This window comes from Buteo buteo, chromosome 13 (assembly GCF_964188355.1).
Source record: "Buteo buteo chromosome 13, bButBut1.hap1.1, whole genome shotgun sequence".
NCBI lineage: Eukaryota > Metazoa > Chordata > Aves > Accipitriformes > Accipitridae > Buteo > Buteo buteo.
The window spans coordinates 24,547,424-24,569,649 of record NC_134183.1 but is presented as its reverse complement, the minus strand read 5'-3'; the positions used below and the strand labels follow the sequence as shown (position 1 = coordinate 24,569,649).

The window sequence follows — 22,226 nt, the reverse complement described above, 5'->3', positions numbered from 1 at the left end:
GCTGCTGCCTCCCTAGGCAATGGGTGCTGCTGTGGCTGTAGTGCTGCTAGTCCTGGGCAAAAGCAGTGCTATTTTAAGGACAGCACTGCACATTGCAGTATAACTATACCCTTCGTTTGCCCCTTGACTCAGGGTACCCTGGCAGGGATGAAAATCAGCAGTGCTGGTAGCTCCTGGCTCGCTGTGTTGGGCGAGGGCAGCCCAGCTGTGGGTCCCCATTCTCCCCGGTGCCCACCCAAATGAAGCCCACTGCCTTCTCCTGGGGGTGAAAAGAAAGTGGCCTTGGGCATAAAAAAAAGTTTCTCTCCTTTTTTAGCATCTCTTGGCTTTTTGGCCCCCATCCATGCAGCAGGCAGCAGACAGCAGACGTCTCTGAGCTCTGTCCTGAGCAAGGTTTTGGACTTTCTCCAGCTCGCCTCTGAAGCCAGCTCTCAAATATGTATTTGAGCTCCTTTCCAGAAAATCTCCACCTTCTGGGAACCTGGGACTTTTCCAGATGTCCCCAGGCTAGAGAAGCTCAGCTCTGTCACCTTGGGGCCACAGGGGGGACCTTACCACATCCCACCCATCCCCAGCATGGTGCAGGGGTGCTTGGCCAGACACTGGGGGTTGTGAACCCAGAATGGAAAGCATGGCCGCAGCAGATGCAAAGCCACCCTCCTCGCTCAGGGCTGGGGCTGCGGGTGGCAGCCTGGCTCTGGGTTGGGAGCCAGCCTGGGGGGATTTGTGGCTGGGTGCCTCCATCCTGCCAGGGTTTGGTTTGCAGCAGGACTCAGCACCACTGACCTTCCTACCTGTCCAAGCATGGAGCCCAGTTTCCACTTGCTGGCAGCAACTGCAGCATCATGTCAGCTCTTTGGGAGAGGAACGTGTCGCCCATGTACAGGACTCGCCTTTACCTTGCATAAAGCTAGGGAAGAGCACTACGGATTTAACAGTTTCTACAAGTGTTCTGGTTTCAGCTGGGATAGAGTTAATTTTCTTTCTAGTAGCTGGTATGGTGTTATGTTTTGGGTTCAGTATGAGAAGAATGTTGATAACACACTGATGTTTGCAGTTGTTGCCAAGTAATGGAACTAGCTGGGCACCAGTTGGCAGGCGGGGAGCAATTGCATTGTGCATCACTTCTTTTGTATATTCCAATCCTTTTATTATTACTGTCATTTTAACACTGTTGTTATTATTGTTATTAGTTTCTTCCTTTCTGTTCTACTAAACTGTTCTTATCTCAACCCATGATTTTTACCTTTTTTTTCCCCCGATTCTCTCCCCCATCCCACTGGGTGGGTGGGGGAGGGAGTGAGCGGCTGCGTGGTGCTCAGTTACTGGCTGGGGTTAAACCACGACAATAAGTATTCCTGCACCCAGAAAGCATTGACACCACTGTCCTTCCTGGCTGCAAAACATCTTGCATCAAGGTCAAAACCCATGACTAATGACATATTGCCCCCACATCAGCTCTTGTCTCTCTGTGGCTGCATCCCTCTCCTCAGACATTGCATTTCCAACACATCAGATACGGCAAGGTGCAACACGGATGTTGCTTCTGTGGAGAAATTTCTCCACTGGATAAATGCTTTCTGTGTCCTCCTGCTGCTGCCAGGAGTAAAGCCAGGCGGAGGAACCGCACAAGTTATTTCTAAATCCAAGAGGGAAGGTGTCAACTTGTGGTTGTCCTTTGAGGTCAAAAGAGAGCATAAAGCATCCTATAAATTGACAACCGAGTCAGAGTGTATTAAATAAATATCTGCCTATCAGTTCAGCTCCGAGTTTCCACAAGAGCCTGAAGGGGAAATAGGTTTTCCTTGATAAACAACAATGAGCCACCATTTTCCTGGCCAGGTCATCCCTCCTGGTGATAGTGGACTGTCTTAGGCTAAAAATTTAAATTGATTTGGGGATGATCCTCCAAGTATAATTCTTTAAAGGGACTACTATTATTGCACACTGGAAGAGTGCCCATTTCAGTGAACATGCCCCGTTAGCGGTGATTTATCTGCAGTGCCACATTTTGTCATTAATCTTCATTTCAAATTCATTTTTCTCCCCTGCGTGCCCAAGCGGTTCACATTCCTGATCAGCACTGGATGCTCCCCAGGATGACATCAAATACCCACATGGCCCACACTAGCAAAACTACCCGGCAGACTTCAGGAGGAGCAACGGGGCAGCCACAGGAAAGCAGCAGCCTACGCTCATCCTGCTGTCGCTACACGAAGCCGGCAGCCTCATCAGGCTCTTCACTTTGAGGACCAAGCAAATATTTAACAAGTTCCCCTTGCACTGTACCAGAGTTCATTATCTGGTCTCCTGAGCTCCTTCAGTCAGTAATATCCTCTAATTGATGTGATTTGGCACTTGGCCATAGAGTTAAATTGATTTGTAGGCCAGCGGGAGACGGCAGATGCCCTTTACACTTGAGAAAAGTGGCATGTGGCTTTGTTTACTGCCTGCTGCAAGGGGATGCCGTGGCAAGAGATGCCTTTTAGAAGTGCAGGAAGGGGGTCTGCCTCCTCCGTGCCCTCTTACTGCAGCCCCTGTTAGGTGACAAGGTGTGACTGCCACCAGCGTGTGCCTGGGGACCACTCCAGCCACGAAGATCACCCTCCCTCCTTGACCCCAGGGAAGACGGTGCACAGGGCGAGAGAAATGGGGAACTCCCTCTGTAAAACCAGGGCACGAGGTATCTCCATGCTCTCTTTTGAGGGGTGCCCCAACGCAGGCTCCCGTCTCCGGGCTGGCGTCAATTTTTGTTCTGGGGCGTGGAGAGTTGCGTCTGCTTGTGTAAGGGCAGGAGGAGTAGGGACAACCCTTCTGCTCCCGGGGCAAGGGGAGGGCGGCAGCTGTAGGCTGCAACCCGCTGGGGTTTATTTCCACGTGCTGCAGCGTAAGGGTTGAAATCCAAAGCCTGCACAGGTTTTCTTTCTAAGATGCAGGAGTTCAGCGCTGAGCCTTCTTGGTCATCATTAGTTGTTTGGTGGTGGGTTGGGTTTTTTTTGTGCAGTACAATTTCTGTTTTCGCTATTTTAAAAGGTTGTTAGTTTGTCTAGTACTTTTTTTGTTTGCTTTCCTGTTGCTTTCAGTTGTATTGATTATCACATTTGCAAATTGCTTTGTTACAAATTAATTTAGGGCATATTCATGTAACTCTCTTTTATTGAGGACGGTCTAGAAGTTTTCAGCATCCATATGCAACTCGCCTTCAGGATTCTACCTCCAGCATATTAACACTGTGAAAAAAAGAAGTCAGCATGCAATCTCAGCTGTTACCACCAACTAGTACTCTGAATATTTAAGTTTACTTGAAAGCTTCTTTTTATAATTATGAAAAAAAATTAATATAAGACTTAAGAATCTCACTTTCCATTTCAATCATTCTCAGAATTTTAAGCTAGCATTTAAATCCTTTTCTTATTGCACCAGAGAGACACATTCCTCTTTAAGATATTTATTGATAATTAAAAAGAATAAGATTCCAATCACTCATATAAAAATAATAAATCTGAATAAAGCAGCCTGACTGTTAGAGGTGGGGGGAAAGACCCTCCTCCTCATATGTCACCTTACTCCAGTCATCATGGATCCGACAGGGCTGGAAGGATTTTTCCCGAGCACTGGCCAAATCCCACACGGAAGCCATTGCCCTGGCAGTAACCTAGGGCCAGAAAACAACAGACAGCTTGTTTTGTAAGGACAGCAGGATTTTACCAGGAATAAAAGTGAATGAAGGCATAAAGAGACTAAAAAACGAGTGGAAACATTTCAGAAATGCAATGAGGGGTAAAAAAAAGAACACCTGGAAGAGTTCAAGTAGCCCAGGAATATAAAAAAAAAAGAGCAGCACAAAATGTTAAACACGGCAATAAGCAAGTTCAGTGAATTGATCAAAGAGCAAACAAGATGTGCAATATTTCTGTTTTCAAACCTAACCTGCAGCATCATCAATCTAACTGACAAGCTGATTCGCTGCCTTGCCCAGCCTTGCAATTAATAAAGTAAATCTGGATTCTCTTTCTGCAGCATTAGGACTGCTCTTGGGACACTGGGATGCTTATAGCCAGAAAGATGATCATTAAACTCCCTCAAACAGCAGGACCTACCCTTGCAGAATCTGTTTTGCTTGCTAAAATCTAGTTTAGTTCCATGAGAAACTCAGCATCTGACTCAAAATATTCATTTATCCTCTGTTATATAAACAGGCACTGAAGGTCTGCTGACTGCTGCTGAAGTTACCGGCCTGTGACAACATCTCTAACTACAAGACGATTCAATCTCTCCCTACTCCTGCATGATGGGAGAGATGACATTAGGACGGAGATGCCGCAGAGCCTCTTGTTGCCACGGGCCAGCAGAGCTGCTCCAGAAACAGCATCCGTTAGCAAAGCTGCAGATGAAGGAGGGGAGGGGACACAGCCAGGGGCTTCTGGCCCATCTGGGAAGACTATTCTGGGAAGAAACAGCTGAGGAGACCTACTGTAGCTCTCTGCTACAACAGCTGATCAAAGGAAGGACACAAGTGGCATATGCTGTGTTTTAAGGACTGATTTCATAGTTAGAGATGGATTTTCCTAAAATAATGGAATATATCATCTTCCCTGCATGTGATAAAAACCAGCTGCCTTCGAGAAGCCAAAAGGGAGCTGAACAGAACAAAACCTAACCCTAATTCCCGCCCCTAGCACGGATCAGTGGAAACCTCTTCCGAGGAAGGGGAGGATGGGTGGGCTCCGGCTGCAGGGCAGCCAAAGGTATTGCAGCGATGAGGACAGACCCTGCCAGCTCTAACCCACAGTGCAGCCAGGCTGAAATAAAGTTTTTCCAAGGACAGCAGTGTCTGTAAGTGCTTGTGTAGCAGCCTGCCCACAGACACCATCCCAGTATCTGCTGGGTAATCCTCATTCGTAAGCAATACTTGAGTAAGACACTTGCTTTAAGGCTCAGCTCAGGTTCCATTTGTCTCATTAGGCTTCATTGCCAGCTTTCCTTTAAGCGCCAGCTTATTATTTCAGTCTAGTTTAGTTACCCCCGGTGTCAACTATGATTTAGAGCAGTACCAAGGAGCAGCACATTTAACAAAGCAAGCTCTGTGCTGCCAGCAGCATCGGCCTGAGCAGAGTGCCAAGGAGCTACAGAGAGATTTTGCAGCCGGCTGCAGCACACCGTCAGCAAGCCCTTCCCTTGCAATACTCCCTCCCCAAGACGCACTTCTTGGGAAAGATATATTTCTCTCATTTTATTTGTTAGGGCCCTGAAATAGCTCCCACAAGGGGAGGGAGAACACAAAGTTGAAATAGGAGACTAGAAATTATGGGTTAGGCACTTGGCAAGAGCTGATGGCACTGCCTCGGGAGAGGAGGCAATAGCACTAGCCCTGCCTCCAGGGTGCCCTAAGGCACTGGACCTGCCATACATCACTAAATAGGAGCAGATCCCAAACTGCCCCAGCAGACAGGCCCAGCAGCACCTGGCTCTCACGAATGGCACGATGCCCTGATCACTACAATCACAAACTGTCGCTGGTGTAAAATAGCACGGCAGACTGATTAACACAATACTGTCCCACCGGGGCAACGACGCCTTCATCCAGGTTAACAACAATGCCATCGTGCCATCTTTAAAGATTAAAGCATTCAGGATTTAAAGTATTTATTTAACAGAGTTTGTTCTGGGCATGAAGAACAACGTGGGTCACGGTCTAGTCCCGTTTAATCCTCAGCTGGCCACCTTGTGCCAGCAGCTCCCAAACTGCTAGGTGCTCATTGCCAATAAGGATGTCAACATGTAACTACAAAGGGACATTCACAATACCTAACTGAACCCTAATTTAGGGCTCCTGGCATAGTTACTGGAGTGAGATCAGCAACTCTGGAGGGCAATGTGGTACTGTGAATAGCTCGAGGAGTGTCTCTCTGCACTGAATATCTAGGGAGCGTATGGAGAGTAGTGTCAGATGCCTACACATTGCAGCATGAGTAGTCACTGGGTTGCTGGGAGGCTGAAGGATGTCAGAGGAATTGGGCACTCCTCAGTTTCATCCCCTACAGCTCTCTCCAGTACAATTCAATGTCCAACTGTCTCAGCATCTTCCTCTGCAAAACTGGCAGCACCTCACAGAAACATGATTTTCAAAGCTATTGTGTAGTCTGCCAGACAGGAGGCACTGGGGCTCTGGCTGCAGCACTACCAAAACCACTTATAGAGCCATCACTGGGAGACTGGAATACATGCATATGTATTTTTTTTTTCATCACATAAAAGTTCTTGGGTTTTGTTAAAAAGCTTTCTGAAAAAATGAGAAATTTAAGACTGTTTTGGCAAAAATCCTAAAAGCCCTGGTTGGATTAAGCAGGCACAGGTATGTGAACGCATACTAGCATCACACCGTAATGTCCTTCACGTTGCTGCATAGGCATTAGTCACTCACATTTTCTCTGCCCTAAGTCACAACTGCAAGTATTTTCTCATCGCTTGAGCTGTTTTGTTCTCTGTGCAGACTATCTCTGATCACATCAGCATGATGGAGTTGCTCAGAGCCAGCTGTGGCACTGGCTGGGTCTCATGTGACGATGCACAACATGCCACGAGATATTCTCTAAAAATTCAGTAGGCAACATAGCAAAGACATATACAGGCTTGAATCAAAAGTTTCTCATGGCTGTTCTTGTCAAATATTTGCCACGTCAAAGCCATAAAGGAGTTGACAAGATGAGAGGAAAGGAAAAAAATAGATTTGTTTTGCACTAGTCTTTGGATTAAAAGAAGTAGGAGTGGGATTTAGATCACAAAACACCACGGTAGGTTTTAAGTCATAAAATCCTCAGTTTATCAAGATGAAAATTAAAACCATGGCCCAGCATGAAACAGCTCTCAAGCACAGCCCTTTTCAGAGGGGAGCTGGTCAGCTGTTCTAGCAGGCTTCATGCTGTTTCCCACATATTTGATTTGCAACACACTTCATTGAATACGCGTATGTTACAAATGAAATATTATTTGCAAAATAACTTTTTTCAGCATTTGCCAAGCTCTGCTCTACGTGCAAACTTGGATCATGGTGGCAACAATACATCAACTGCTTCTAGTCCCAGGATATTTTTGCCAAAAAAGGCAAACCTACCTCCATCATCCCCTTAGCACTCGCACACAGGCATAGCAAGATCATTAAGTACTTAGCAAAGCAAATAATCTAATCCAGAAAGCATTTATTGCAGGGAAATTTCTATCCACCTGCTTTTGCCTCCTGATGGGTAGGATGGAAATGACTGTGCTTGCATGCCAGGTATGTGCAGAATAGCCCATCTCCCCGCCAGGCTCTTACACTGCTGGGATCAATCTATGGAAACACGTCCTCGGTGCAGTGTAAGAGCAGTTGTTCGGCCATTACCTGTCAAAATGATTTCATCTCCATCCTGCAGGAATTTACGAGACTGTCCACTGCCAAGAGGGATTTCTTTTGTTCCGTTCCAGGACAGCTCCAGCATGGAGCCGAAGCTCTCCGGCTCCTGCAGCAAGAGTTCATAAACAAATAAATAACTTTTTAGTATCTGTCCTGCTGTTCAGCTACTTGCTGCTGGAAGTAGACACACAAGTATGTTAGCTCTGTAGAACAGAGATTTGCTGTTGATGTAATTCGTTGATGCATTGGTTTGTTTTCCTGCCTTTGCATTTTAATTGCTTGCTGGCTATAAGCAGTCATGCTTACAGCTGTTATCATCTGGTGTGTTTAACATAGTGCTAGACCCTGTAAAAGTAGTTTGGGTCTGCTACAGCAAGAATGGAAACAAATCGAGGGCACTTCTACAAATCCAGTGCTTTTACGTAGTCACGTTTAGGATTTTTATTTACATTTTATTCTTCAGAAGAGCAAAACTGGCAAATGTTTATAAGTCTTTAATGTCAATCTGCACTACAATAGTTTGAAGGAAGCAAAAGGCACTTGAGAAATGCTCAGAATGGAAGTATAGGTATCCCAACTTGGAAACATCTTACCTGAGGCTGTCTTTCAGAGAACATGAACAGGATTTACAGGTGATGTTTCAGAAAGTGCAAGTTACCCATATATTGCAACAGCTGTCTGTATGGCAGTTCAAGGGGAATAATAGCTTGTGAAACTAGCTCCAAATAAGTAGTGTTAGAGAAACTAAAAGTTATACCCATGCACCTTTTACATTCTTTTCAGAAACTGAAATGCTGCATTTCATAGAGTGTAAATGGGCCATGTGGATGCTTGTGCACAGAAATTAATTTGCATCTGTAGTAAAATAGTTCTTAGGGAAAGGAGTACAGGAGAGATTAAAAACCAAAACCCAATAACAACAAAAACCCCACCACTTCTCAATGTGATTTGGGGGCTACCAAAGCATGAGCCCAAAGTGCCTAGGAAAGAACTGCAGATATTTTCATGGCTGCTCAAATCAAACAGGGCTTAGACCCAAAGCCCTACTCAGCTGGTTTTTGATTGCTGACCAGTTCCCAGTGACTGTCATTATTTAAACACTTACGGGTCCACTGATCGTGCCGGAGGCCAGGAGGTCTCCAGGTCTGAGGTTGCACCCATTGATCGAATGATGAGCCAGCTGCTGTTTCATGGTCCAGTACATGTGCTGGAGGAAGGAGGAAGAGGATGTTAAAGCAATGAAGGACAAACCTCTCTCGTGTGCCATTAGGCTATGCAGAACATCTTGCATTCTTGGGATGATGCTGGTAAGACTGTCCCTAAAGAAAAGTTTCCTTATTTAATCAGGAACCTTCAGCAGCCTAAAAGCAACCTCCACAGTTACTTAGTGCTGCATTCTCAGTAGTTACTGTGGCCTGGCTGATTGCTTTCTAAATGACAACTAGGAGCTGCTATGTGCATATAAAACATGTACTTTAACATGCAATTTAGTCCCCTAAAATTTCTCTTCTTTCAGCTGGATGTCATTTCTCCTCTTCTTCCTCTTTAAGGCCAGCACTGCTGACCCAGGATCCATGATTAAGTTCAGTATTTTAATGGCTTTATAGAAAAATCTCCTTATTACTGATTTGCTGACTACTGATTTACTGATTGAGGTAATTACTATGCAAAGAACCGACAGCGAATATAAAATTGATTGAGAAATCCTGCAGCTGGGACATATACCTCCTAGTTTCAATCAGGCTGTAGAGGCAGAGCCACCACGCTGCCCGCAGAGGGGCCGGGGCAGACCCGGGCGCAGAGCGGTGTTGCAGCAGCAAGTCTGCATCTAAATTACCAGCCGTGACTGCGAAGCTGTATTGCGCCTCAGCAGGGCAAGAGGCAATTCCCTTTTCCTGGGAGCCCTGCGCTCTCACCGCTCCCTGCTAAATGAGCGCACAACTTATGGCGCGCTGAGCACCCTAAACCAAGCAGCAGAAAGAGCTGCCCCCTTCTTCAGTGCTCCAGCATTCAGGTGTTTCCCTCTCAGAAAGGGTGAACCATCACCACCCTCCACTCTTTTCCCTCTGTCCCCTATGCACACACGCACCAGGTTTGATCTTCAGGTAATGCAAAAATCGGTGTTTGAAATTGCCCAAGGCTGGAGCTGATGGCATCAGCAGGATTTCAAACAAGTAAAAGATACTGCAGTCTTACCTTGAAATTGGATCTGCATATAGTAGTTGGCATGTTCATCCCTTCTCCTGCAGAAAATAAACAATAAGAAACAGGGAAGAAATTTGTTTGTGTTGGATGAAAGATGTTGGAGTCTTTTGATTTTACAGATGGATAGAGACTTCTTTTAGCATTGTAATCCCTAGCAAGAAACAAGAAATAAGATTTTCCATAAGAATGGAAACAGATTCCATTCGTATCAATCGTTTTCCATTGATACGAAGGCCAGCATTTCATAGAAAACAAGCGTGTGGATGGCGCCAGGGTAGCATCAAGCTGCCAATTTCCTACTTTCTGCTCTACTAGAGGAGCAACAGCTGGACCTACCGGTCAGCAGGGCCATGAGCTGGGGGTCTGAGCTGGGTTAACATGTGAATCCCACATACATCTGCTCTTTCCATGCCCTGCTTACCCCTGCCCATGCAGGCAGAGCCCACAGGGACCCTCCTCACCATAAGCTCATCATCTGGGAGTCATTCCCTCCTTGACATGTTGCTGCACGGCCAATGGGGAGCATGAAGAGCTTTGCCTCTTTCTCTGACAGAGGCAATCTGGGCAAAGATGGAAAAAGAGGACTGCAGAGCCAAGAGCAAATTGTCTGAAATACGTGGTGGTTCTGCATTCCTTAATTGGCAATTTCAGCTTTATAACCCACTCAGCATTGCTGTACCTTTAATAGCGACAAAGAGCTTGATGTCAAAAGTGTAGGGTTCTTTATCCTGAAGGTAGGGCAGTGGCTTGGGATCCTAAAAGCATATAAAAGGCATCACAATCTAAACAAACAGAAAGGAAAAATTCTACAAGCCGTCCCAGTGACTTTTTGTTTAACCAGCCTGTGCTGCCCACCCCATTTACTTCACTGTTGTTAGAGCTCAGATTATTGCTTTGCTTGCTCTCATGCACACACTTTCAAAGATCTTTCTGAACAGATGTGATACCCATATAATCTGATTCAGTTTTCTGCATGTGGGCACCATCATTACGGCACGGACGTTAATCCAAAACAAATACAGTGCTAGCATACCTTTGCTCTGTGCCTGTATAGAGAAGAAGGTGAGTTCTCTGCAAGACTCTTTATTATCTTTTTCAATTTTAACTAAACCTCTACATAATGCAGACAACTGGAAATACTTGAACAAAGTGTTTTGGCTTGAGTCCACTCTCTCTCCACTGCTTGCTGGATGCTAAGTGCTACCCAACGCTAACAAGAAGCTCTCTGATCAGTTTATTTTCCAGGTGTTTTAAAGGAGATGATTTTTCTGCCCTGCTCAAGCAAGAAGGATGACAGCTCAGGGCACCATGTGCCAGCACCAGTGACAATCAATGAGCATTTGACCTCAGAGGGCCCAGGGTGCCTTCACATGTTTGGAAGCAGGATCACGCTTTTAAAGTCTATGAAGAAAGCGCTTGGCATTGGTACAGCTCAGTGGTTTCTACTGATGGGACCTACCAGCTCTGCTGAGATTTTTCTAGCACTGCTTTTCCTTTATTTCAGCCCTTTCTCTTGCTAACCTGGACAGGGTTTGGCAACACAAATGGCATGAGAGCTTCCATGGTAACAACCCAAGGAGAGATGGTTGTGCCAAAGCTCTTGCTCAGGAATGGACCCAGAGGAACGTATTCCCATTTCTGGATGTCACGGGCTAGGAAGAGAAAATTCAAAGCAATGCTGTTAAACATATCCTAGGAGTTGCGCAGCCATCACACCTGTGAAAGAGTAACACAGATAGGAAATGTTATCACCACCCTTTTCTAGCCATTGTGCCCAAATCCTGATTTAAATCCATCCTTTTCAGACCCTCAGACCAATTTTCTTAGACCAGCTAGATTAGGAAGAAGTCAGCAATAATTAAAAGTCAGGCCATCCCCATATAACCAGTATTTTTATCCCCAGGTTAGTTAATGCTTTTACACCCAGCTAATGGTCCATACCAGTCATAGGGCCAGTTTCAACTAGTTAAATCTGTGCAGAGTCTGAGGGATTTGTGATTGCCAAATTCTTTTCCTACTCCTGCCATTGAAATCAATCCTCTGTTGGAATCACCATCCTTAGGGCTGCTCCATCCCTGCCCAGAAGAAACTAGACTGATATTAGCTCTTTCATAAGTAAATAAATCTTCATTAGGCAGCAATTTCTGGTTCTACAGATTGATTGAAGATGGATTGAGATAGAGCCTGAGAAATGCAGACAGCATTTCATTTTCGTCCCTTTAAACTGTACCCAGTGGTTTCAATGATCACTAATCTACTATTAAAATGTATAATTTCTCCCTAGCTAAGGCTTCCCGTGACACTGTAACCCCCTCTCTAGGCAGACTCCCGCAGCACCGGTTACCGCTCCAGTCATTCATAAGGACCATCCCAAAGATGTGCTCCTGGGCTCTGCTGATAGGAATTGGCTCCCCATACGTATTTCCAGGACCTACAAAGAACGCCTGAAATTGAAAAGCAAAATGTTGGTTAAGGAAGTTTTTGAAGCTAAAAATCTTTACTGCACAGAGGGTTACACACACAAGGAACAGAGGCTGGACAGGATGGGATTTTGCATCATTTCCCGTACACAATTAGACAAAACCTATGGCCTACTCCCTCTTTCTTCCTCTCCATGAAGCTGGCAGGCTTGAAATACCTAAGAGCACTGTGTTGCTAAGAGACAGTCATTAAACAAGGGCATGATGTTGTCAAAACGCAGGAGCAAAAATGGTCCCTCCTAATTACAATCCGGATGCAGAACAGGTTTGCCCACTGAAGTGACTCTGCTGCAGACAGTGAACAGGAAAGAGTTTAGAGTCATCCAAGGGGATGCTGAATGCAGCTGGAGCCTGTCATGACAGTGGGGAAGAGGAGGCAGGTAGACAAATGCGCCCACTAAGTAAAACAGGTCATGAACTGCGTGCCTGCACTTGCTCCCTTAGAAAAATGTACAGCCTGAGCGTGTATCAGAGAATTCTACAGGGAATCTCAGTTGTCACTTTCTGCCAACAATGTGGAAGGTTTTTCTTCCAAAGCCTCCATCAGTCTAAATCCACTCTCACAGCAGCCAGCAGTAAAACTCAGGCTGCAAAGCAGAGGTATAACAGCACTTTGTGTACCCCACTTTATGGGACTGCCTCCCACTTCATAGCATTGATCTGCAAAGCATACAGCATTAAAGGCTTTCGGTCCATTTTTAGTACCATTTCCCTTAATATTAGACTTCTTCCACTTTTTTTTTTTTAAGGGGAGAGGTGGGGAATAAATTGTATAAAAATTATATAAGTCATATAAATCATAATGAACAATCCTATAAAACTCTCCCTTCTGGACCACACTAAGCCACAAGAAGGTGCAGCTTACAGGGATGTTTTATTACAACACCCGCAGCACAGGTTTCATCTTTCCAGCCAGAAGAATAAGGAGTTTGAATTGCACTCCCACGAACACTTCCTCTGCTCTAGACTCAAGGCGCAGACAGCCTGTACTTCCAAAATCCCCAGCATCCATTGAAAGACCCTGGCTGCAGTGCAGAGGTAACTGCTAACCAGATAACAGGCTGTCGTGTCTGATAAAAAGAATTGTGCCTGCCTGCTTCCAGACAGCCGCACTAGTGCTCAGGTTTGGCCAGACGAGCTGTTTCCAGCCTGAAAGTTATATTAGCAAACCACTCAATGAGCTAATGCACCCTGCAACTTGTCGGAAGGGAAGGTTTCCCCCCTAGAAATCTTTATCACCTGCTGCATAGACTGTTCATAGGGAGACACAGGAATGGACCTTATGAGACATTCATTTTAGGAGAAGCTAAACCTAGCTTTTCTTCCCTGTTTCTGTTTTAATGTTTTTCAAGTGGTAGGGAAAAAAAGCCCCACCTTACCATTTCTAATTCAATATCCAGACGCTTACAAGCACCAAACACTGGAGGTTTATCTGTGGGTAGAAGAAAGAGTATTTTACGACAGGGAGACAGGTAGGGGAATAAAAGTAACAGCCAGAAGAAACAGAGCAGCTGATGCTGCCTGGCTTGCAAACACAAGATGGACTTAACTCAGGACTTTCTGTTGCCCTGACCCCAGGCTGGGCTTTAGACAAGGCATCCCAGACCCTTCCTCTCCACTATTCTGTGATGTGGAAGAAAAATTTAAAAAAAAAAAAAAAAAAAAGCCGCAGCCACATTAAAAGCCTACCATGGACTCACCATTGTCAGGTCTCATTTGCCCCACAGGTCTCCGGATTGGTGTCCCCGACACCACAACGGATGACGCCCGGCCATGATAACCGACAGGTAAGTGCAGCCTTGTGAAAGAGCATCACAGAGTGTGGGTTAGCCACGTAACCATCACCATCCAGAGCAGCTTTTCAGGGTAGAAGCACCACGGGGGTGCAAGGTACGAGGAGAGCACTCCGCATAGATGGGCACTGACATTTGCACCTTACTTGCTCTGAGATAAAGACATGAACAAACTATAATCCAAAGCCATGTGGCTGTGTTAATGCACTTCTGTGCTACTGCTCCACTTAATTCTTGGAGCTTAAACCCTGCTTTTTTGTCGTTCAGCAAAAAAAACAATTTCTTAGCTACATCTGTCTTTGAACCAGAAGGCTGCATTGTAATCAGTGTGGCTGCTGCAAGAAATGCAGTGCAGATTTGGCTAAGGCTGGGAAAAGTTTTTGAAGTCTTGACAGTACAGAGTCTCATCTGCTATGAACTCAAATCAGTATTTTGCTGAAAGACTCCTCAGATCTTTAAAACATTATATACGTACAGATAAGCATGCAAAATAATGGTGCACCAGAGAAAAACCTCAACTACCCACCAGTTAGGCATCAAAGCATTCTCCTTCCCCCTGAACATGATGCCAACGTTTGTGGCATGTTGGCGTGAAGAATAGAAGTCAGTGTAATCTCCTGCATGGAAAGAAGCCCATAAAATAGTGATCAATGGTAGGAAAATCCCTCATCTGCTGGGGCTAAAGCACAGAGTACGCTGCTGGCAATGAAAAGAGCAGAAAACGAGACAGTGAGAGCGCTAGGCAGAGGCATGTAGCAACATTTAACATTATTAGCACAGGGATGTAATTAATAGCATAAAGGTGATGTTTAGCACTTAAACTGTAAATTTTGCATACAAAACCGGCCTTTTTTTTGAAGCCTCCAGTAGAGAAGAGGGGGGAAAAGCGCAAGGACATAAAGCAGCAGGCAGCCAGCTTTCCAGAGGCAAGCCGAATCCTCCTGCTCTTTTTGTCTTGCCAGTGGTACCCAGGTGGAGAGAATCGGCTCATACTCAGGACATCTGCTGCCCTCTGCTGCCATCCCTGGCAAACAGCTCCCCACCTTTCAGATTAAAGAGAAACCAGAGCGTTTAGGGGAAAAAACCTCAACTTGGACGGGGGCATTTACACTACATTAAGTTGCTTTGCAAGTTCAGCAAGTTATCTTGCAGCCCCAGCAGAGGATACAGCCAGTGCTTGCTCTCAGGACAAGCACGAATCATGCACAGGAGAGGGCTGAACGTAAGTGTAGTGGAAACCTGAATTTTAACTCATAGCTGCATGATACAGCCAATGTCATGCTACCAGGGCAGTGGTCTCATTCACAGCATTCACAAGTGCTAGGAGCCAGCAATTTTTTGCCTAGATATATTCAACCTGAAACTATTTTCAGGAAGGTATCACATCTATGGAAACTCCTTACGGTTCCTTTGGGCTAGGCTAGCCTTTGTCCCAAACCAGGGCTGTGCCCCATGAGAGCCAAAAGTCCAGCAGGAGCAGGGCTTGGCTGGGAAATGGGCGAGTTCACATCCCCGCTCCTGTGAAGGTCATAACCCTCGAGTGATTTTTGATCAAGTTGGTGTGGGTCCTAATATAAATTTCTGTTAAAAACAGGAAAATATTTATATACCTATTTGAATACACTAATTCCAAAGCAGTCCACGGCCTCATGGGAGTGGAGGTAAGATTTGGGATGCAGCGTAATAGTCCAGGAGCAGAGACTCATGCTTGTTTATGAGGCTATGCCGGAGTACCTGCCTTGCAAAACTTTGGAAGATCTGGATTATTTTCTGATAGCATATGGGGAATATGTTGGAAACTGAACAAGAGTTTCTTCCCTGGCCCTAGTCACAAAGGCCTCTGGTGACACCACTCTGATCACAAGAGTTAGGTAGCACCAGACAACCCTGATTTAGTGAAAATTGCATCCAGGAATTTTCTGGCTGCTATTGAGCTTCCGCAGGCTTTTATTCTTGTGCCACAGACAGCACCTACCTTTTATTACGTACGATAATCTACTTCTGGCTTCTGCAAAACCCATTCCCTGTCACAGCTTATGATCTGTCTGTCTGCGCAAGCTGGAAGAAAGCAGCTTCTCCAGGCAAGAGCAAAGGGCAGCGCTGAGCAGCCCTCAGCTGCGGCAGACTCACCGATGCTGGCTGGCAGGTGCATCATCGCAGAAGCTTGAGGTACAAACGCTCTGAAATGAAAAATGACAACTTCAGCTCTCAGAAAACTTGCAGCTCCCGCCTGTAAGTGGTTTATACACATGTAAGAGGCTGACTCTCTCTCCTAGCTCCTTCCTTAATTTATTTTGCAAAGCCTTGCAGCAAAAAAACCCTCGCAGAAACCAAGCTGCTGCTGCTGGGATGGTTACGACCGAAAGGAGCATCCATCGGCGTGTGAGCGGGAAGGGAGGGATGCTGGAGGCGAGCCAGCCGGTTTCCCCAGGGGCACAGAGAAACAACACCCCATGCCCACGCACACAGCTGAGTAGGTCACCGCTGCCCCTGCTGCGTGGAAAGGATGATTTTACGGGATGCAGCTCTGAGGGTGCCCAATTTGAACCGCTGGGCCTGCTCAGGGAAGGTCCCTGTGTCAAGCAGCGGTTCAACCCCTCTCCCGCACGCGTGTGCCTAAATCACTCCGGCAAGACAGGGAGGAACAGCTCCTGCCTGCTGCCCGTCAGGCGCTCGCAGCGTTTCAAGCATCACTCCGGACAAACAAGAAGGTGTGTGATTAACGGGGGGACACATTTTCCGTCAGCGCGGCACAGAGCGGAGCACAACCCTCCCCTCCCACCCCTACACCAGCGCGCTGCCCCGTATCTGAAGCCAATTTGCGACAACAGATTTGGTTTTAGCGAAGTCAGGCGGTTTCTGAGGAGCAATTGGATGGGTGTCCCCACGCCAGAAGATGCTCCAGGCGGGAGAGGCAGGGCAGTGCTGGGGGAGGTGGGAGAGGTGGAGTGGAGACCCTTGCAGCCGCGTCTTCACCAAAGGCCGTGGCGGAGGGGACGGGGTCCGCGGGCCAGCCTGGCCCCACGCCTGCCCCCCCCGGCAGCCCAGCTCAGCCCTCCACAGAGAGGCACCAGCTCTGGGCACACCCCAGGGAAGATCTCGGTGTTCCCAGGTGGAGGGTGGCACCCCGGATCTGCGGGCAGCTGAAGGATTAATCAGAGACTTAATTGAGGGAAGATCTCAACATGCTCAAATCCCAGTTAATTCCCACGTAGGTGGCAGGGGGCCACGTCCAGACCTTCGATGTTGGTGCCAAGGAGCGATCCGGGTGACAGAGGGCACAGCCGAAAGGTCGCCTCCGCGCCCTCACCTTCTCCGCAGCTCCGCGTTGTCCCTCAGGGCCGGCTCGCCGGCTGACAGCAGCTTCTGGAGAAAAGCCCTCGCCTCCATCCACGCCGCCCGGCCCAGCCCCATGAAGGCATTCAGGGTAGGCTGACAGGCGACACAGAGAGGTGGGGTGGCAGATAAAAGACCGCGTTTTGCTTAACCTTCACACGCATGGAAGATGTCCTGCACTTTCATCCCGCGGTCGAACGCCTGCGGGACGGGGTTACGCAGCGGTGGCTGCCAGGTTGCCCATCCTCCCCGTTCACAACTGCCTGCGCTCCCATCCTCCCACCCCAAGTCCTCTGAAGCAGGACCTGCTGCACGGTTCCATCATGCCCGTCCTAACACGCTACTTGAGACCTTCGCGGCTTTGATATCGCAACTAGCTGTAACCGGAGGTCATTTGTACTTAACTTTACCCCTAACGCAACCTGCCTGTCATTAAAAACCCAGCTGATTCCTTGCCATCAAGTGCTGAAAGCACAAGAGGGATTGAAGTAACGTTTAGGCTTTGTGTCAGACCCCTGTGTTGCCAAAGTCTGATGAAACTTTCAGCAAAAATGTTCTTCAGACCCCCGCTGCTTCTGCTCTCCTTGCTATTGCAGGTGTGATGAGTTTCACCTGTAAACAGAGCCCTCCTGACGACACATTTCCAGTTCATGTGCACTACCTCACCACAAGTTGTTAAAATCGCTTATGGAATATTTCTAAAATGTGCATGGAAATTAGAACAACACACTGATAAATACCTGGTCAAAGACATGCTGATGTTTGGCAAGAGCTGGTCCTTTGAAGAGATGTTTAATGACGCTGAGATCCAAAATCTGGTCTCCAATCGCTACCCCGAGCCTGTGCCTAGGCTGCAAAGCAGCGAGAGGAGGAGAGGAAGAGAAGAAGAGTTTATGCTTGTACTCACAAATCCTCCAGACAGGTCATGGGGGAAGATAGTGACCACAGAGAGTTTAATCCATCAGGGACAAGGGTCTAATATCACAGTAACTGACCATTAAAAGCTGGTCGATGAGACTGGCTGCTGAAAAATGTTAAGACCTAGAGGCAGAGCATCGTTGCAGACTCCCTGCAGACCTTGAGGGGTGGGAGAGAGCCTTCTCCTCATCCCCATCTTTTGGAGGAAGGATAGGCCAACAAGCAGAGGTTTCTTTCCCTGCTCCCTTTCCCCCAGGTATTTGCCCACCCCTCATTAATGACAAGGATTGCAGAGTAAGTCCATACATCTGAAATACGCTGTGAAGTAGGAAAATGCTGCTCCTCCTACAGGTGGGGAACTGAAGCATAGGCATGCTATGGGCAGGACTGATCTCATCCCTATGACCATGTAATTGGAGAGAGAAACGGGCATTTCTGCACCACAGTTGCTCCCCAGAAGACGAAGGGTGCTCTGGACTCCACTGACGATATCGGGAGCGCAGTGCATCTTGCTCAGCCCCATCAGTTCTGTACCACGTTGAATGAGGCTGCCTGCCCTACATAACCCATCCTCATGCCACGCAAGGAGCCCACAACTTGCATGCAAACCCTAGTCTAGATCCTTGCTACAGGAACAGCTTCCCACACGTACGGTAGATTGTGGCTCCAGTCACCGGACAGATGCAACCTAAGGCACAAAGACCCCGTTCATCCACCGCAGCTCCCGCAGGGCCGGCGCCAAGCGCGTGCGGAGCCGGCGGCGACGGCGGGGGAGCAGCACGGACGATCCCACTGCATCTCTGCTGCAGCTGTACGGGGGGGGTATAAAAATGCTGCAGCATTCAAAGACAAATTTCCATTATTGGTGTCTTTAGGCAAATAAAGACAAACTAGTTACAGTCATTAAGAAAACTAGCTTACCCAAAGGGAATAACCATCTATGAAAATCCACACTATTAAACCTATTTTTCAACCTTTAATTTCTAAACAAGATTCCAGATGTGATAATAACAACTATTTATTCAGCAAACATTCCTGCAGAAAAAAACTAAAGGCCATGTCAGGTTAATTTGTAACTGGGATAGTCAGTAATGACGTCAACTGCTTTAGCTTGAAATCATTAAAACATTGGGCTACTTTTAGAACATTATTTTCCTAAATAATTTCCACAAGTCCTTGCCTGTCCTTTCATAGGGTTTGAGCGAAGACGTTTTTGTCAGAGAACAGTTACTGGAGAAGGCAGAAAAGTAATCCAAACTTGCTAGATAAAAACACACACATCTAGGAAGAGATTAAATGAACCATCTCGGTTTTATCTTTGGAAAATACCACATCAGAAAACACAATCTTCGGGTTTAAATTCTTTTTCTTTAAACCTGCATGGATAAGCCGAGACAGCAGAAACCAGGAGATAATCATGAAGTTTCCGTGAACAATGATAAATAAATCCCCTACTTTTTCCTTCTGAGATGCAGCTCTTGGCTCGTTTCCCTTTCTCCAGGAGGACGCAGCTCTGGGGCTCTGTCCTGTCAGGCACTCGGAGGTGTGAGGTTCAGCCTAGCTGAGCTCAGCTCTCATGAAAATGGGAACTGGGAGCTACTTCCTTGGAAGAAAGGTTGAACCGTTGTTTCTTATGTGATTATAAAATATAAGGCCTGAAAATGGCTTAATCTGTAGCCTTGGGGTGCAGCTTTAAACGTAACACACTTTTACATGTTTAATGCACCATTGCATAAATGTATGACCAATAAAACACAACAGGTCAGCTGAAAAGACAGAAATGAAATGTATTTTGTGCCCTGGTTTAACGTTTTTGCAGCCACCAAACAAACTCACCAAGAACAGGCTCTTAACAGACCAGAAGACAACACTCGCTTGCAAATACAGTGTTTTCAATTCAGACTTCACTTTTCCCTTGTGTCAGTTCATGTTGTGCAAAAGGGACTGGACACTTCAGAATTAACAGTAGATTAAAATAAATATTTAATGGGGCTCCTTAAGGGTGACAGTGTGACTATACTAAGTCACAAAAAAATGAGGGATCGAGTTTAAAAAAAAAGTCAGCGTGAACTGTGCTGTGCCTCTTTCAAGAGTGAAAGGATCAAACGCAGATTTAATGATTTCACAAAAACAGTCAAAACCACACAAAAACTACTCTATGTATTAGCCAAAGTATTTCTCATAAGTATGAACACTTTTCATCTCTTTTGTGCAATTTTAAAGAAGCTGTCATCAAAATAACCACATTAAGAAAAAAGACAATGCGGCAGCTACAGTTTTGCTGTCGAGTCAGGAAGCCTGTGCAAGCGTCTCAGGCTGGGAAGTTTTCCTTTACCCCAGGTTGCCGGGAATTTCTACTCTTATTCATAGCCTTGGAACAATTACAACACCCCAAGGACAAAGTTTGCTCTTACTCACCTCCTCCTTAGTGGAGAAAACCCCATAGGGGAGATTTTGGAGAGGAAAATCCGAGTCCTTGTCTACCTGGATGAAAGACATGCTAACACCGAGCAGTCCTTGCTTACGGACAAGAGCCCCCACTTCCCGGGCTGCCACGCGCCTTCCTAGAAGAAGATCCTCTCCAGATGTTGTAACCCAGAGCACAGAAGCACCAAATCCCACCCTCTGTCCTCAGCCCCAAACCAATCGCTGATCCGTCTCCATCCCACCCCTCTGCCTGCGGTTAATTAGTGCCAGAGGTTTGTATGAGTCAGCAGCTGTTAACTGTTCCCAGCAAGGTAGGGACCAGTGCAGAAACAGGGTCTTCCTGCTCCGCAAACCCTCACGTGAAACTGCAACCTTCTTTTAACAGGTACAGCGCTGCAGGGACAGCTCTAAGACCAGAGGTAGCTCCGCTAATTTACGTTCCGAGGGGTCCCTTATGTGCCAGAGCGATGGTGAAATGATTATGCCCACACTGAGCAGTTCTTCCACCAGCAACCCTTAGGAAGTTGCACAACTCACACCTGAAACTGCAACTCGTGTGCTTTTCAGTTTGGTAACACTGCATCTGAGTCCTTCCATTTTCTCCAGATGGTTCCAGCAGCTTAAACACAGAGATACATGTGCAACCAACCGTAAAGAGCAGGGAAGCTGCTCTTTCTGCTTGCAGGCCCAGCTTTCTCCCACCTGCAGGAGAAAATTCACCCATATTCAGGAAAAGTAGAAACCGATAAGGGAATAGCCTTGAAATTAGAACTAAATAACAAAGACCACCCCTTTTCAGTAAAAATGGTTAGATGCTTGTGACTGCCAAACCAAAGAACGGGTTTCCCGCTCGACTTTTTTTTTTCTTGGCAGAGAAGACTCATTAGAAGAAATGCAGCAAGCTGTACAGCCAGATATTCAGTGTAAGATGACAAAACAGCATTGATGACAGCCCATCTGTGACAGCTCTTCACTAGTGGAGACGCAAGCTCACATGGTGCTGTTTGAAAGGGGGTCTTATTTAAATAATACAATGCCCAGCACAAACTTCTGTAAAATTCCTGTACCTAAGGTAAAACTCCGTTCCACTGATGGCTGGAAATGTTTTTAACACAGTGAAGAGGTTTCATGCCAAAGTTATAGGACTTCGGTAGAACCTGTTTATTCCAAAACCAAAACAAAACCATCTTGAAAGCATGTTTCAAATACACACTGTGCATCTTGGGAAGACAGATTTACTCAAGTGTTTTGTAGTGCTGTGAATGTGCTGGTATTAATTAAAATGTTCATCTGCTAAGCTCAAGCTGATGACACCAAATATAAAGCTTCACTAGTTACCCAGATTGAGAAGCAGATCAACCACCATGATAACACACAGCCAATGCCAAAGCAAACAAAGATGACATGCAATTCTTAAGCATGAGGGAAAGGTGGATGTCCAGTCTAAATGCAAGCTTATAGATCAGGACCATATACTCTTTCAATATTCTTAACACTAGAGAAATCTGCACAAGCCAGGCCAAATGAGGTGTATTAGATCGCTTTGAGAATGATAGGTGTGCCTGATGCTGATCTGCCTCACTGTCAGTACTGCCATGGCATTGCAAGGCAAGTTTTCTCCCAGCACCATTATGCTTCCCACTGTATAATCGAGGGCCAGAAGAGTTGTTGCTT

The 22,226-nt window shown here is 46.4% G+C and overlaps 1 protein-coding gene across 1 annotated transcript; it reads right to left on the bottom strand.

Moving 5' to 3' along the window:
* Positions 1-3,432: 3,432 nt before the first annotated feature.
* FAH (fumarylacetoacetate hydrolase) lies at positions 3,433-20,739 on the bottom strand. The gene is made up of 14 exons (XM_075043962.1): positions 20,544-20,739; positions 17,948-18,058; positions 17,182-17,303; positions 16,002-16,051; positions 14,398-14,488; positions 13,779-13,876; positions 13,458-13,510; positions 11,943-12,042; positions 11,120-11,250; positions 10,278-10,353; positions 9,590-9,636; positions 8,499-8,600; positions 7,382-7,499; positions 3,433-3,655 (listed from the first exon to the last, which is right to left on the bottom strand). Exons 1-14 carry the CDS (start codon positions 20,622-20,624, stop codon positions 3,576-3,578), a joined length of 1,260 nt encoding a protein of 419 aa, XP_074900063.1. The 5' UTR covers positions 20,625-20,739; the 3' UTR covers positions 3,433-3,575.
* Between the last annotated feature and the right edge of the window lie 1,487 nt (positions 20,740-22,226).